General features: G+C 42.7%; 1 protein-coding gene and 1 long non-coding RNA gene across 4 annotated transcripts in view; one reads left to right on the top strand and one right to left on the bottom strand.

The window, feature by feature from the left end:
- LOC102484481 (uncharacterized) overlaps positions 1-4,306 on the bottom strand; it is a 279,187-nt gene extending 274,881 nt beyond the window's left edge. For both annotated transcript variants that reach the window (XR_335072.3, XR_003549947.1), the window contains exons 1-3: positions 4,092-4,306; positions 3,521-3,606; positions 336-470 (exon numbers count right to left, since the gene is read on the bottom strand). This is a non-coding gene — a long non-coding RNA (uncharacterized LOC102484481). The remainder of the gene's footprint in view (positions 1-335; positions 471-3,520; positions 3,607-4,091) is intronic.
- Positions 4,307-4,428: 122 nt separating this feature from the next.
- Positions 4,429-15,988, top strand: part of LMCD1 (LIM and cysteine rich domains 1) — a 69,292-nt gene continuing 57,732 nt past the window's right edge. Inside the window, exon 1 of one of the 2 annotated variants that reach the window (XM_006152043.3) lies at positions 4,429-4,595. In XM_006152043.3, the coding sequence (XP_006152105.1) occupies positions 4,554-4,595 (42 nt within the window). In that variant the 5' untranslated portion in view covers positions 4,429-4,553. The remainder of the gene's footprint in view (positions 4,596-15,988) is intronic. The other variant, XM_027773269.1, reaches the window with a different exon arrangement.

The raw sequence follows: 15,988 nt of genomic DNA, 5'->3' as shown, positions 1-15,988 counted from the left end.
CATATTTGACCATGTGGGATCTGGCTCCCTACGCACAGTGCTTAACTATTATACTACTAGGCCAGCCCTGCTTTTTATTTTTTTCTCAATGTGGTTGTTAGAAATTTTAAAATCATACATAGCTCACGTTATGTTCCACTTGGAAACCACAATGTATATCATCCCACTACTCTCAGAAAAGAATTTAAATTCTTTAGTGTGGATTACAGAGCCCAGTATGATCTAGCCCCTTCCTCCCCCCACCCCAGGTCCCTTCATGCTATTCCCCCTGTCCCTTGTTACCCTCTAGCCACATTGACCTCATGATCCCTCAGACACACCAAGCCTGTGCTCACCTCGGGGGCTTTACTTTCATGACTCTGTCCTTCTGGAATGTTCTTTCCACAGTGACTCTTCTCATAGCTGACTCAGTCTCCTGTTTCAGGTTTCAGCTCACAGGCCACCTCCTCACTCAGGCCTTCCTGGACCACCTGAGGTAGAGATCACATCCAGTGAATCTCTTCTCTACTCATCTCCTCCTAGGCACTCACTGCCATCATTAATTACTTTATCTAACTAACTAGTCACCGATTTAATGCCTGTTCTCGCAACTAGAATAGAAGCTGTGTGAGGGCAAAGACTTTTCTTGACTCACACTCACTTTCATATTCAGCCCAGGGCTAACCCAAAGAATTGGGATGTCCAAAAAGTCATGATGCAGTTTTGCATAGAAAAACAGAAAAATACATCATGACTTTTCCAATGACCCAATAGTTCCCAATCCAGTGGCTGGTTGGTTAATTAATTATGAATGATAAAAAGAGCACAAGACTCAGAATCAGAAATCGCAGCTAGCAGGCCAGACAATGGCACAGTGGTAATGCAACTGCATTCACATGAGAAAGGTCCTGGGTTCATGTTCTGGGACATTCCAGAGCTTGCACATGCCTGTCCTGTGATATAGGCTGACTGAGCTGGGGGATAGATTGCTGTATTAAAACCATGTTGGGATTCATTCTCTCTCTCTCTCTCACTTTCTCTCTTTCAGAAACAAATAAGTTTTTAAAAATCCCAGCTAGGACAAACCTAGTGATAACAATAAAAACCGCACCATCTCACTCCAAGTCTTCTCTTTTCCTAATCAATCCTTAACAATTATAGAAGGCAGTGTAGAACAGTTTAAAGGACACAGTGTGGAGTTAGAAACCCTAAACTTGAGTTTCTACTCTGCCACACACTAACTGTACACCCTGTACAAAGTTCTTCACTGTTCAGAATTTCCATCTTCTCCAGGAGTGGTTATTTTGAAATTCAAGTCAGATAAAACCTTTGTCAATCAGAGAGCTCCAGGCAGTATTAATGATTAGGCTAACAGAATCTTCAAGGGACAGGATTCCCCTGGCATCTAGCATAGGCTTGGCTTAAGATAGGTGCCCCAAATCTGCATGATAGATGCATAAAGACCCCTAACCAGCCTTAGCACCACAAAGCAATGAACTTCAGGGAAATCAGATCTCTCTACTGTTTCAACCTGGGAAAGATAGTCCATTTTCTTCCAAAAGGAAGAGACCTCAAAGGTCCTTCAAAGGGATCTCAAAGGTAGAGTGAGGCTTAGATGCAATGACCTAATTTCCCCCCATTTTCCTGAACAGTTCCAAGTTGTAACAATCTGTCCAAGTTTCCAGTCAAATCTCTGACTACAGGTCAGAACATATGGGTTGAGAGGAGGGTTTAAACGGACAGGAATAACATCTTCCACTGGGGCAGGAACAAGGATCACCCATCTGCCTATAGCAGGTCCTTTCGCAGAAAGGTAGGAATGGACTACACCAAGCAGCAGCTCCTGCTTCTCACATTCTAAAATCAGCTGCAAAATCTGCCTCCTTCTTGTACCTGGAACCACAGATAAAATTAAGTAGAGGAGAGGGAATCTAGTGGTTGGAGCTAAACAGTGTTATAAGTTAATAAAACTAGCAGTATTCTGTGGAACAATGATTTCTCAAGATCAGACAAGGAGAGTAGCTGAGAAGGGAATGGGAAATGATTTCATTCAAAAGACTTTTGCTTAGTTCAAAAGGGATAAAGCTCTCTTTTGTTTTACTCCTGGCTTCTGTTCCCCAAGCTCTGAAACATAAAGGCTTTGGCATGACATCCTAGTTTAGCACTATTGTTCCTTCTGAAAGGACTATTAACAGAGCAACCTTCTCCCTTCTGTTGGACACTGTTTATTTACATACTACCTTAACATGCAGCTCACCTTGGAAAGTTTGGCAAACCAGACCTGGTGAACCAGGTTTACCATTGCGCCATCTCTTCCTAGTCTCACCCTGCCTGCTCACTGCTGATTAAAAGCCAGAACCCAACCTCCGTTTATTCAACAAATGCATACTGAGCCGCTCCTCATTCTAGGTGTTGGAGTTATATCTGGGAGCAAGGAAGACAAATATCATTTATAGCAGAAATCTATAAAAGAAGAAATAGACCATCCCTCATCTTGGAAAAGGTGAATCACAGATGGAAAGCCTTTTTCAGGAATGTGAAGAAGGAATCACAATTTGGGATCCCTGGTCAAGATATGGAATTACTGGATAAGATGATGTGTTCAGAACTAAACTGGAGAAGACTTTTAGGAAGAAAAAAACCTTCATGGGACCAGTAGCGTAATGGCTATGTTGCTGGACTCCCATGTAGTCAACCGCAGTTCGAGTCTAGACCCGGTGGCGTAAACTCACGCCAGGCGTTTATGCGTGCATGCCTAAGATCCCAAGAGGAGAATGGAGGAGAAGGGATTGCGGTGAGGCCATCCCCTCTGGAGGGTGATTTCTTGCTTTCTGTCTCACTATCTCTCTCTGTCTGGTGAACACACGCGCCCTATAGCCAAAACCTCTCCAAAGGAAAAAAGAAAAAAAGGAAGAAAAAGCCTTCAGTAAGAAGGTCTTAATGTGACCTGTAGCCCCTGAACCCTCAACAAATTAGACCCAAATGATAAACTTTGAGAACACTCTTTAGTCTCCTTGAGACCACTCTTTAGTCTCTCTGCAACTGTTTTACTTTAGCCCATGGGAGCCCTGGTTTCTGGTAGGGACCACTGCCAAAGCAGATTATAGGTGGGTCACCACTTGACAAAGCAGTATTCTGTCTAGTATTAAAAGGACTCCACAGTTTGAGTCCCAGACCCAGTGGCTTGAAAATCATGCTGGGTGCCTGTGCATGCTTGCCCAAAATCCTGGGAGGAGAATGGAGGAGAAGGGACTGTAGTATGGTCATCACCCCCCACCCCAGAGGAGGGGGTCATTTCTCACTTTCACTCTGTCTCTGTGTCTCCTGGAGCTCACATGACCTATAGCAAAAACCTAAATTAAAGAAAGAAGGGGGGAAAAGGGGTGGCAGGGCTTGTGTTTATTCTCTGGCAGAGCAAAGGGTAAAACTCCTCTGGGAATTCAAGTCTGTGGCAATGGCTCAGTAGAGATGTGGGTTTATAGACAAACAACGTGGCCTAGTGGAGGGAAACTGGCCAATTTTGTCTTGTGAAAGTAGTTACCTCAGATGGTGCAAGGACGCTGTATTTCAAGGATGTGTGAAATCAGATGGAATCTTCCTTGTCCAAGCCTGCATGACCCAATTTATCTACAAAATACAAATTTCCTAGTTTACAGCTTGTCATCTGTGTTCCTCCTCTCAGGTGAGTCTCCGCCCTCACTCTTGCTGAAGAGTTCAATTTTGGCCCAATTACTCTGATGATTTCCTCAGCTATCAAACCGGAGTCCAAACGTAACACCTAAGGTAATTACTAAGGCTACAATGAGAAAAACGTGTCCAGAGGGGCATTTATAAAATCAGGGTGGTCTCTTCCTTACAGCTAGAGACAATAAAAAAAGTTAGGAGAAAGTGGCTAAATACTCCCCAATTGTTATGTTTAACAAACAAAACAAACAAACAAAAAACAATAACTCTCCGGAATGTCTCTTGCCCAGGTTGGGGGAAAATGAGCCTGCGGGTCAACGCAAACACCTGCCTGCCCCTTCTCCCCGCTCCCCCTGCGACAAAGCTGACAGGGTGGGAAGGGGAACACAGCTCAGCGCTTATTTTTGGACCCAGCTGACTAAAAATACCTCAGCGTCCTGTTTGATCACTCTCCTTTTTGACCTGAATGGATCGCTGGGGCCTCGCCGCCCGCCCCACCCTCTGCCTGTTGTCCTTTAAAGGAGAAGGGCGTGGGGACGGATTCCTGCCGCTCAAGGGACAGATGTGAGGCGCCTGAGGCAGGCAGGGGCCGCGGCAGTGTTGACGTCAGAGCTGCGCCCCGCTCCGCAGCTCGGGGTAGAGGCCGCCCCACGGAAGGGGCGAGACCCTGGCTTGGATATTGGCTGGGCCAGCGCGAGCGCCCGTGCGGATTGGCTGGCGAGGTTTTAGAGGGAGTCCCGCTCTCCAATTAAAGCGGCCGGGCTGCGCCCCAGGCGCGCAGAGCAGCTCCCGGGCGGGTGAACCTGGCCATTCAGCCGCCGCTATCCCCGCTGCGTGCCGTCGCGCGTCTGTCTGAGAAGCCAGGCGCTGTTGCTCCAGCCCAGAAGAAGATGGCAAAGGTGGCCAAGGACCTCAACCCCAGGGTTCAAAAGGTGAGCGGATTCTGTGTATACCCAGATCCTTTCTTTCCCGTTTTCCCTTCCCATGTATTTGTGGAGACTTCTCTAGAGGTAATGAGAAAGAATCTTACTAAATTCCAGGACTTCACAGAAACAGAATAGTTGGGACTCCAAGCTTGAGCTAACAGCCACGCACCTCAAAATCCACTCTTGAAGCCATTGTTGAAGATGGTATTTGCAAAGGTCTTAGTGTTGTTTTTTTTTTTTTTTGTAATGCTAATAAAAGTTTAATTAAAGTAAAACTTGTTTATTTTTATTTTTGTAATTTTATGGTGGATAGGAGAAAAAGCCCTAGCTCCCCATCTTTTTGCCTCTCCCATAGTTGGGAGGATTGGGTAAGGGGATGTGATATTTATTCACAAGAAGTGTCCCCTTTTGCTATCATCCTGGTGTTTTGTGTTCTCCCAACACCTGTGTGTGCGTGCACACACATAACACCAGTTTCTTCAGTTGGAGACATTGACAGTGGCAGTAGTTACAGCCCAAGGAAACTGACTTCTATCCCCAGGGTCTTCACATTTCCCTTTCAAGAAGGACTGGCCCGGAGCCCAGAAGGTCACGGGTAAACTACCACACAAGAGGCCATCAGCTGCTCCTGTAGCTCCAACATCCACTCCTGTCTACCTGAACGCAGCTGGGAAGGGCGTAGGCTAGAGACACAGGGAACATGTGAACCAGAAGGGAACAGACAGACAATCTAGACTTTACGGATGGGGAAACTGAGGCTCAGAGTCACAGATGGTTGGTTCCAGCAAGCAGCAGAGTAAAAGGAAAGCCTTAGGCATCCAAATCTGAACGCTGCCACTTTTGACTTGCATAGTATAAGCAAGTCACTTATCTGATCCTCAGTTTTCTTATTTCTAGTGTGGGTACAAAATGCCCTACCTCCCTCACAATAGCAGCAGTGATAGTGACACTGGGGGTTTACTTCGCAAAAGCAGTAATTTTTAAATTCTGATTTCAGGAGACTGAATCTTAAGCAAAGACCTCCTTAGACGTTTGCCATAATCTCTAGGAGTAGATTGAGAGAGAGAGAAAAAAAAAAAGACTGAAGAATCAAAATGAAAATGCAAGCCAATCACTTATAGGCAGAATTTTCACGATCTAATTTATAGTGTGCCTGTCTATAGACGACCTGCCCCAGACCACCACACAGAGGTCGTGATCTGTCTGAATGTGTACACGAGTCAGACTTAATCTGGGCATCTCTCTGGAATGCAACAGGTTCCACTGCATCTGCCAGACTGTTGGCTAAATCAAGTCATCTCTCCTGTGAAATTCCCATAGCACTTAGAACTTTGGAAGACACCTATTCTTGTCTACCCAGTTGTGAGTTATGTATGCACACCTCTTATTCCTCAACTCATCTTTTTGAACTTCTCACAGATAAACCTTTCTTGCTCATCTCAGTGCTAATGTGACTAGACTAGTCCACACACAACAGAACTCAAAAAAAAAAAAATTGCATTATCCACTGGGAATCTCTGTCGAGCTAAGACCATGATGTTTGAATGTGGTATATCTCAGGCATTATTATTTTTTTAACTTACAGCACTGTGGTATTTGTGTGTGTGTATATGTGTGTGTGTGTAGTGTGTGTGAACCGCCCTCCCCACATTCTATCAAAGTAGAAGAGCTCATGGCTAATGTTGTCCTATGGGAAGTGAAGTGATTTCTGGGTATTTTGGACATAAGCTGGTTGATGGTTAATGTGTGTAGTGAGATGAAAACTACAGGAAACTATGGAAACTCCTTCTCACCACAGCCCTGTGCTGCCGATTGAAGGAAGCCTTGTTTTTATTTTCCCCTGCATAGGAGAGTGTGATTATACAGATTAGAGGTAGAACATGTTCTCCTTCTTGTCACCCTCTGGTGCCAACTTCCTTGGCCTGCAAAGAGTTTATTTTCCATTTAGATCCAATTACAGGCTTAGAGAAAGAATGTGGTGGGTAGAGATGAAAGGGCAGATATATTTTACTTCTTGGGACTATGACAATCAAGATGAAGATCATCACTTTGTAGATTAACCAATGTCTTTAACTCAAAAAATCGAGAGAAGGAAAGGGAGTCTGGGAGAAACTTGCCAAATGTTACAGCAGCGATTAAGTACTGTGTCATATCAGCAGCATGCTGAAATGATTTTATTGCATATTTACTTTTTAAATCTGCAACAGTGGGGGGGGGTTATAACACTTGGCTTTAAGATGCATAATCACACTTAGACATTTTGAAACAATTTCATAGACTCTTAGAGCTGCAAGGGATCTGTTTACAAATGACAAATGATATAAAATGGCATACTCACTATCTCCACTGCCCTGCCCTCAAGGCGGCAGATCCTCAGCAGCTAAAAAGTAATAAAAAGAGGGCCAGTCCTGTAGCTTAGTAGTTAAAAAAACTGGATCCTATCTGGCTGAAGACAGTTCAAGGCCCAGCTCCTGTGCCTTGAAAAATGTGTTGGATGCACACACCCAATAAAGGATGAAGAAGGTAGGAGAAGAGATTATGGTGTGATCACCTTTCATTGAGGAGTAATCTTTCCCCTATGTACTGTGTCTTTATCCTTCTGGCAAGCACACATGCATACTGACAATTAAAAAAAAAAGTCATAAAAAAGTCTTCAAGAGAGGGGACTGGACAATAGTGCAGCAGTAATTCAAATACTCTATGAGTCTGACCCACATGGGACAGCAGTTCTAGATTCTCGTCCAGAGATCTCACTGAACATTCTGAAGATGCTGATAATGCATATACCAGTGTTCTGGGGTTGGTTGAGTCTGTGGTTGGATTAAGGCATGAAGACCCTATTGTGGTGCCTGTCCCTCTGTGTCTCTCTGTTGCTCATGGAAGAAAGAATTTTATTTATTTATTTTACAAAAAAGGTCTTCAGGAGAGAACCTAAAATCCAAAAATTGGAATAGCTTTGGATATCATATAACCAATTCTAGATGGGTGGAGGGATTCAGCATGGGCCACACATGTGTATAGTGGCAGAGCTTAGAAACAGTTTCCCAACTTTTCTCATCTGTGTAAAGTCAAGTGAGCCTAATGGCTACTTTTGAGCTATAATTTTGTTGTTGTTGTTGTTGTTGTTTTTGGTTTTTGTTTTTCTGGGAAAGAGAAGGTTTCTTAGCACAGAAAGTTCCCTGAGGATGGCAAAATTGTCAACATTCCTTCATAACAAAGGGCCTTGAAGGCCAAATGCCATTGCTTCTGGTAGAATCAGGCACTACGATGGATTTGTTCTCTTACCGTTTATTAAGAATACTAGTATGGGCTTTGGCCTCAGCTCTGGGTTCAAATCTCAGCTCTACAACTTACTAGTGTGCTCTTAGGTAAGCTAATTAACTTTTTAGTCTGTGTTCTCTCTTCATCTTACAATTAAGGTGACAGAGGTAGCACCTACCTCCCAAGATGGCATATAATTAAATGAAATGTTGTATATAAAGGACTCATCACATGAGCATTCAGAGTTAGCCTTTGTTATTCTTGGTGATGGTGGTATGTTTTAGTGGGTATACGGATACTGAAAAAGATCTTTTGGCAAATGAAGGATCCATTCTTTATTTATGACTGTCCAATTTATTGAGCAACCAACTTTCATTCAGCAGAACTTAATCCATTGCTCAGTCTTGATAAACTACAATAGAATAATGACCTTACTTGATTCTCACCCAACAGATCCCAAATCTGCTTACGTAGACTCTCTTCTGAACACGGATAGCCAGTGAGCAGTTTACTCTGGAATTACAGAATTTTATGCCTAGAAAGAGACTTGGAGTTCTTTCCACTTTTTAGATAAGGAAACCAAGGCCCAGAGGGGTCAAACTCTTTATCAGAGTTTTCTGAGACAGTGCACTGAAGCCTATTAGAGTCTGCAAGAGAATATAGACACCATGACTGTGAAGGCGCCATAGGTTTGTCAAGGACAAGGACAGAGATATAAGGGCATGTTAGCTGTTGTCTGTGCATGTGTCAGTGGACTGGCTCCAGAGGGTTTCAGTTTTCACCCAACATAATGCCCCAAGAGCACGAAATAATGGTACATCTAAGTGCATTGCCAGGTTCAACTGGATGCCTCTCTTTGCACTCTCCACATCACATCCCTTTTGGCTTTCCCATCCTCCAGATTAGTCCTTCCCTCTGTACTCAGCCCTTCCTGCTTCCACCTCCCGTTCTTGCAGTGAGCAAAACTGCTGGCACACTGCCCAGGTGAGCTGATCCAACATAAACATAGCCCTTTAAGAATTGTTGTTGGCTTCCTCAGTCTTAAAAACATATTAAGATGTCACTTAAGGACTTTAATAGCCAAGACATTGGAGACATGCCCACAGGTATACACTTGATCCAAAAGAGAGCCTTATTTAAAAAACAACAAAATAAATAAATAATTAAAAACTACGAAAGAAAGAATCCAAATCTCTCTTAAAAGCTCTCCAAACACAGATGTGAACTGATTGTTCTGTAAATTGCAGGTTCTGGTTGTAGGTGCAGGTATGTCTGAATATGGGGAGGTTAGGGACTGTCAGTTGACCAGTGAACTTTCACATCCACCACCTGTGGCAGTAGGAGGCAAGGAAAGGCTTAGTCACAGATCATCTCTAGGCTTTAATGGAAGCCATCTCAGTTCCAAGGCTAGGGGTGCAGGCCTTACCAACACTCCTACAATGATGAAGGTGGAAAAAAAGACTTTGATATTCCCCTTTGAGGATTTGTAATTTGATCTTCTCTCCACATAACTTACCAAAGTTGAGAAAGAAAAATAATGACAAGAATAGGCTGAATTTAGCAAGGAGGAAGGACCACTGCATGGACTAACTCTCTTGTATGTCTTTCTTTCCCACCCTTCTTTCAGCTCCTTCAGGTTAAGAAAAGATCAGGAGGAGTGGGACCAGCAGTTAGCGTAATAGCTTTGTCACTGGACTCCCATGTAGTCGACTGCGGTTCGAGTCCTGAACCTAGTGGCATAAACTCACGCACGTGTGTACATGCATGCGTGCGTGGGCCCAAGATCCCGAGAGGAGAATGGAGGAGAAATGATTGTGGCATGGCCATCCCCCCGGGTGGTGATTTCTTGCTTTCAGTTTCTCTATCTCTGTCTTTCTGGTGAGGGCACATGCCTTATAGCAAAAACCTCTCCAGAAAAAGAAAAGATCAGGAGGAGAGAAGTGAGGGTCGTTCTTTCTGCAGCCTCCTGGAGTCAGCTGGGCTCCAGAAGAGGAATTTGATTTGACTTTGGGAAGCAATTATCTTTCCTTTCCAACTTATACATTCAGAATAGTTTGTGTATAGTAAAGTGGATCTTCGCCATTGCAAGTGACAGCCCTTGAGGGTTCTTATCTCTTCACTATTCACTCAACACCCTTATTTGTTAGAGAGAGAGATTTTTGCTGTAGGGCATTTGTACTTGCCAGTGAGACAAACAGAAAGAAAGTGAGAAACCATCCCCCAGAGGGGATGGCCACATCGCAATCCCTTCTTCTCCATTTTCCTCTTTGGGAATTTGGGTATGCACGTAAATGTGCCTGGCATGAGTTTCAAGCCTCTGGGTCCAGGACTCAAACTACAGTCAGCCATATGGGAGTCCAGCACCTTAATCACTACACCACCTGCTGGCCCTCATCCAACACCCTCTAAATATTTATTTTAAGAACAAATTTTTGGCAGGGGGTTGAGTCATTACAGTGACCACAGGCATTTACTCACTGTGACTGGCTAGGTCACTTTCCCTAGGAAGTGGCAGAACTTGGATGAGAACTGGGTTGCCTTCTGCCTCCAGCCCACTAATCTTTCCTTCACCCCATGCCATCTCCCAAATAGAAAATGATGATGGCAAAAGAGGCCTAAAACATCATTCTACCCAAAGAGAATTTTGGAGAAGCTTTTTAAGACATTTAAGATATCCAAAGGGAAGAGACAGCTGTTGCGTGTTTTTGTTTATTTACTTACTTATTTATTTATTTATTTGGTTTTTGACAGAGAACACATGCACTTGCCAGAGGGAGGCAGAGAGAGAGGAAGTGAGAAATCACCCTCTAGGGGAGATGGCCACACCACAATCCTTTCTCCTCTATTCTCCTCTAGGGATTTTGGGCACACACGCACACATGCCTAGAATGATTTTCAGGCCACTGGGTCCAGGATTTGAACCGTGATTGGCCATGTAAGAGTCCAGCATGTTAACCATCATGCCACCTGCTGGCCCTAGAGATAGCTGTTGCTCTTGAAAAGCCTTCATTTGGAAATAACATTAACTGCTGTATAATTTATAACAGGAAGAGGATTTGGCTGGCAGCTTCTATGATCTTACCAGGTCAGGGCCTCTAGACACTGCCACAGAAGCCTCACAAGATCACAACTTTTCCTTGAAGTTCACATGGAATGTTTGAGGTGTCCCGGACTATTTTTAAAGCTTCATACATACTAATAACATGGGCCTGCTGAAGCTCTAGAAGATACTTTCTATAAAGTGTTTATAGAAAGAGTTAAAAGGAAGTTGGGTCTTGTATATGTACAGAACTCTTCTAATGGCTGAAATATATTTGATACCTAAGCCTAAGTATTTGATGCAGAAGTTGTATTTTCACAAAAACAAAAGTGATAGCAATGACAAAGCTTTGTATAACTCCCAAACCCATTCTTAAACTCATCTCTACTCTTTTATATGAGCAGTGAACCCCTGTACATTTTTTTTCTCAGAAAGGGCATGTTTGTTCTTACTTTATCATCTATATGAACTCTTGCCTTCCAGCAAACTTATCTGTTCTGTTGGGACAGAAAAGATTGGGATAGGCAAAAGAGAGAAAGGAAAGACATCTCTCGAGTGCCCAAAGGATGTTTAACATTCTCTTATGTTTCTCATTTAAATACTTATGTCCTTTTTACATATGTGTAAATTAAGACTACAAGTTTAAAATTACTTGCCTGAGCTCACATGACCACAGGTTAAGAACTCAAACCTAGGCAGCTCTGATTCCAAAACATAAGTTCTTTCCACTAGACAGGAAACAAGAAGGTGTTTATCAGAAGTGAAAGTCACATGGAGACTATAATTGTTACTGTGATCTTCACAGAACACAGATCACTTAAACTCATTTAACTCATTGATAGTCTGATTCATGACCTGCCCAGCACTTACCACATGTTACCAGGATCTGCACCTCTTTTGATCATTACCAGATTAGACTGTCACACATACTAAGACAAAGCCATTTCTTAGGTCGAAGGGCTTTCTAGACTTCTCCTGTTTTTTTTTTTCCGGAAGGTGATGGAATTATTAGAGGCAGGCATAGACCGTTTAAGGATTTATACATATTGTCCTTATACTTTGGGTGGGGGAAGAAGAAGAAGAATCCTAGAGATCCTAGACCCAGAGCTTCCAGGAAATTCTAGCCTGGGGATAAGCTTGACTTTGGAATGTGTATCCTACATGCCTGGTAAGCCTGACTCATGGTCTACCCAATTATATGTAATTCAGGACCAAGCAAAACACACATGACTCAAACCCCCACCAGGACATACTTTAAAAGGAAATAATATTGCTAAGGGGAAAGAAACCAAAGGCTCCATTTGGCAAGTCACTCTTTTAAAGAACAAAGTAGTACTGGTGTCCAGCCCAAGGCGGCTGTTTCAAATCCACATGATTTGTTTATGGATTGCCTTTTCCTTTTTTTTTTTTTCCTCTTTCTTCTGTTTTAAAACATTAGAGCTTTTGTAAAATTTATCGTTGGAGACAGATGCTAATGAATCATTGTGTAAAAGAGATGAGTGGGACCTAGTGGTGTGCTCATTCAACCCCTTCATGTTGCAGATGAGACATGGGGGAGAAATGGCATATCTGAAATGTTCATGTGACCTAATCCAATGGTGCCAAGACTAAGATAGGTTGACTCCTAGTATTTTGTTTATTTATTTATTTTTTGCCAGAGGGAACATGAATTCACCAGAAAGAGATAGGAAAAGAGAGAAAGAAAACACTCCCCTAATGTGGAACATGGTCATACCACAGTCTCTTTGTCATTTCTCCAGCCTGTTGGGATTTGTGGCATGCCTGCATGTGTGTACCCAGCATTTTTTTCAAGACTGTGGGGTAAAAATACAGATGGTGGTCAGTCATATGGTTATCTCGCTCCCTTAACCACTAGGCTATGAGGCCAATCTATCTCATAATATCATTTATGAATAAAGGAGAAGAACGGTCTTCTCTTTTCTGTCACTTCCATACCCAGAGTATCTCAATTTTGTATCCGTCTCATACCCTCAAACCTCAGGGGGTCAGGTGAACATTTTGGCTGTGAATTTAGCTTTGGCCACAAGCTTAGAGGCCATTTTGTGAAGCACTTTAAACATACATTTATAGGCACAGAGATGTGATTCCTAGTTCTTCCATTGGCCAGGTCTATACCCTCTGCCAAATTACCTATTCTATCTGGAACTCTGGTTCCTCATTTGAGAAAGAAAGTTAACATTAATTCTACATGTACATGATTATTTAATGAGATAAAGTATGTAAAGTGCTTGGATGCCTATTAAGTGCTCAATAAATATTTCTTCATTTCTTGGCTCTCCCTCTCATCAACACTGCACTAAAATCCCATAGATTACCAAATGCTGGAAAATAGAAGATTAAGTTCAGTTTACCTACATCAGATGTGGCTTATTAGATATCAGATTACAGGGCCTTCTCTTTGTAGCTAAACTTGATCATGCCATAAATATACTCGGGCCACGTCATATGCAAAATCATGAGAATGACAATTTGTCTGGAGTGTCTGGTTGCTATCCTTTCAAAAGCAGCATCTCCCTTTCCCAGGACCAGTTGTTGACCCCAGTTGTGTAATCTTAACAGAGGCACTCAACTCCTTGATGTCTTGCTTATAAGATAGAGTAATAGTCACTCCTTTCTTCATACAGCAAATATTTATTTAGTAGCTATTATGTGTCACCTACTGTGCTCACTGCTGACAGTAACGCAGTGGATAAGAAAGCTTTTGTTCCTGCCATGTAAACTTGAATCTGGTGGATATCACTTTTCAGAAGTCAAGAGAATGGCTAAATAATATTTCAGTCCGTGATTCTGTGCGTGTTTTTACCTCCTTCCTCCCCAGCATGTGTACCTTTTCTCTTCTTTTCCCATCTCCTTTTAGACTTTCCAAACTGCACATCTTCAGAGCCACAATCACAGTGTAATGAATGGAATGAGTGTGGTGGTTCTCCCTGTTACCACATTTTTAATAAGACCTTTGTGAAGAAATCTCCAGACATACTGAGTGAAAGAAGTCTGAGGCAAGGGAAACTACCGGCAGCTCTCAGGTCCCAACAGCCAGTAAGCAGAAGACCCTGCAAGTTTCTTGCAGAGATGTGATGGTAGACCAGATGTCTCTGCTCAGCATATGTCTTCAGAAGTAACTGAACACCATCAACTCTATTCATAGTGTTGATATCAGGAACACCAAACGGACAAGAGCATATGGAGAGGGTTTCTCCCTGTAAGACCTGCCCTTAGGAAGAGAGTATCAATTTAGTTACATGACAAAGTGGCATTTCCAGGTACTGATTCGTGAGGCTGACCACTGAGTGACTGACCTGAGTAATCTATTGGCTGAAAGATGTGGAAGGAAAGTGAATCCTAGCTTTTTCCTCTCCCTGGAGAACACTTGTTGTCCCACCTCAATCCTGGCTCAGTGACCAGCCAATCTGGTCTGTTAAGAGGATCTGGCTGTAATGGGAGGGAAAGGTCAGCAGTCTGGGGTTTCTTATTTTTTTATTTTTTATTTTTTAGAGGTTTTTGCTATAGGGCGCGTGCATTCGCCAGACAGAGACAGAGAGACAGAAAACGAGAAATCACCCCCCAGGGGGGATGGCCACGCCGCAATCCCTTCTCCTCCATTCTCCTCTTGGGATCTTGGGCACGCATGCACACGCGCCCGGCGTGAGTTTTAAGCCACTGGGTCCGGGACGTGAACCGCGGTCGACTACGTGGGAGTCCAGCGACATAGCCATTACGCTAACTGCTGGTCCCGGGTTTCTTATTTGAGAGGAAGTGTGGGAAAGTGTTTTTGTTTTGTTGTTGATTTTTTGGTTTTGGGGTTTTTTTTGTTTGTTTGTTTGTTTTTTGAAATCTTGTTAGTAGAGAGATGAAAGGTTTTTAGCCAGGAATCTGTGGGATAGAATTAAAGGTGTCAGCAAACTTAAATGATAAAAAATTTATAGGTTTATATTCTTAACTTCTAATTGAAATTTATCATTTCCTTTTATGGTGAATGAAGGCAAAAACCCTAGAGGATGAGCAGCCCCTGTGCCTTTGATATGAATGGAAATAAAATATTTTCATAATTATACCTGAGATAAGCCCTCAACCTTTTATTATATTCCTCCCTCCTCTGAAATAACAGTCATTGGACCCCCTGTAGATCTTGTTAATTAACTTGATAGAGGGACATAGGTTACTAAGTCACAAATTCCTTGCTATATAGGGATGTTATTTCAGTAGTATTGGCTTCTTCTATACTTTTATTTCATTCATCTAAAACATTGTTCTGAGAAGATATGCTTTCATGTCAGCCAGCCAAAAGAGTCCAAATATATTAAGACCCCTCTACCAAGACAAAGCTTTAACATCATTCACACATACACATGACACAAATATACACATATATGCATATATAACATATATAAATATACATGTACACATATACAACTATAGTGGATTGAGATCTGAGGCTCTTGGTGTAGACAAATTGAGTTCAAATCTCATCTCTACCACTTATTTTTTTGTTACCTTGAACAAGGCATGTTAGCTCTGAGCCTCCATTTCTTCATCAATAAAATGGACCTAAGAGTTATTGTACTTACAACAGTGGTCTATTTTAAAGTATTTTAGCACAGTACTTGACATGTAACAAATGTGTGTTGAAACATAGATTTATCCTCACCGTTATAGAGCTAGTAAGGGTCTATAAAACATTATTTATCTTTTTTTTTTTTTGGAGAGGTTTTCGCTATAGGGCGCGTCCGCTCGCCAGACAGACAGAGACATAGAGACAGAAAGCGAGAAATCACCCCCCAGGGAGGATGGTCACGCTGCAATCCCTTCTCCTCCATTCTCCTCTCGGGATCTTGGGCATGCACACACACGCGCCCGGCGTGAGATTCAAGCCACCGGGTCCGAGACGCGAACCGCCGTCGACTACGTGGGAGTCCAGCGACATAGCCATTACGCTAACTGCTGGTTCCCTATAAAACATTATTTAGATGAAACTTATTTTTACCCATTTCTGATTTGGCCAACTTTAAAAATTTGTGTTGGGAACCTTATTTTTTTGGCCAGAACCACCATTATCTAGTAATTCACCAAAATAACAAGC

The sequence above is a fragment of the Tupaia chinensis genome, unplaced genomic scaffold, assembly GCF_000334495.1.
Source record: "Tupaia chinensis unplaced genomic scaffold, TupChi_1.0 Scaffold000333_1, whole genome shotgun sequence".
Taxonomy (NCBI): Eukaryota; Metazoa; Chordata; class Mammalia; order Scandentia; family Tupaiidae; genus Tupaia; species Tupaia belangeri.
This window is presented reverse-complemented; position numbering and strand designations above follow the sequence as displayed.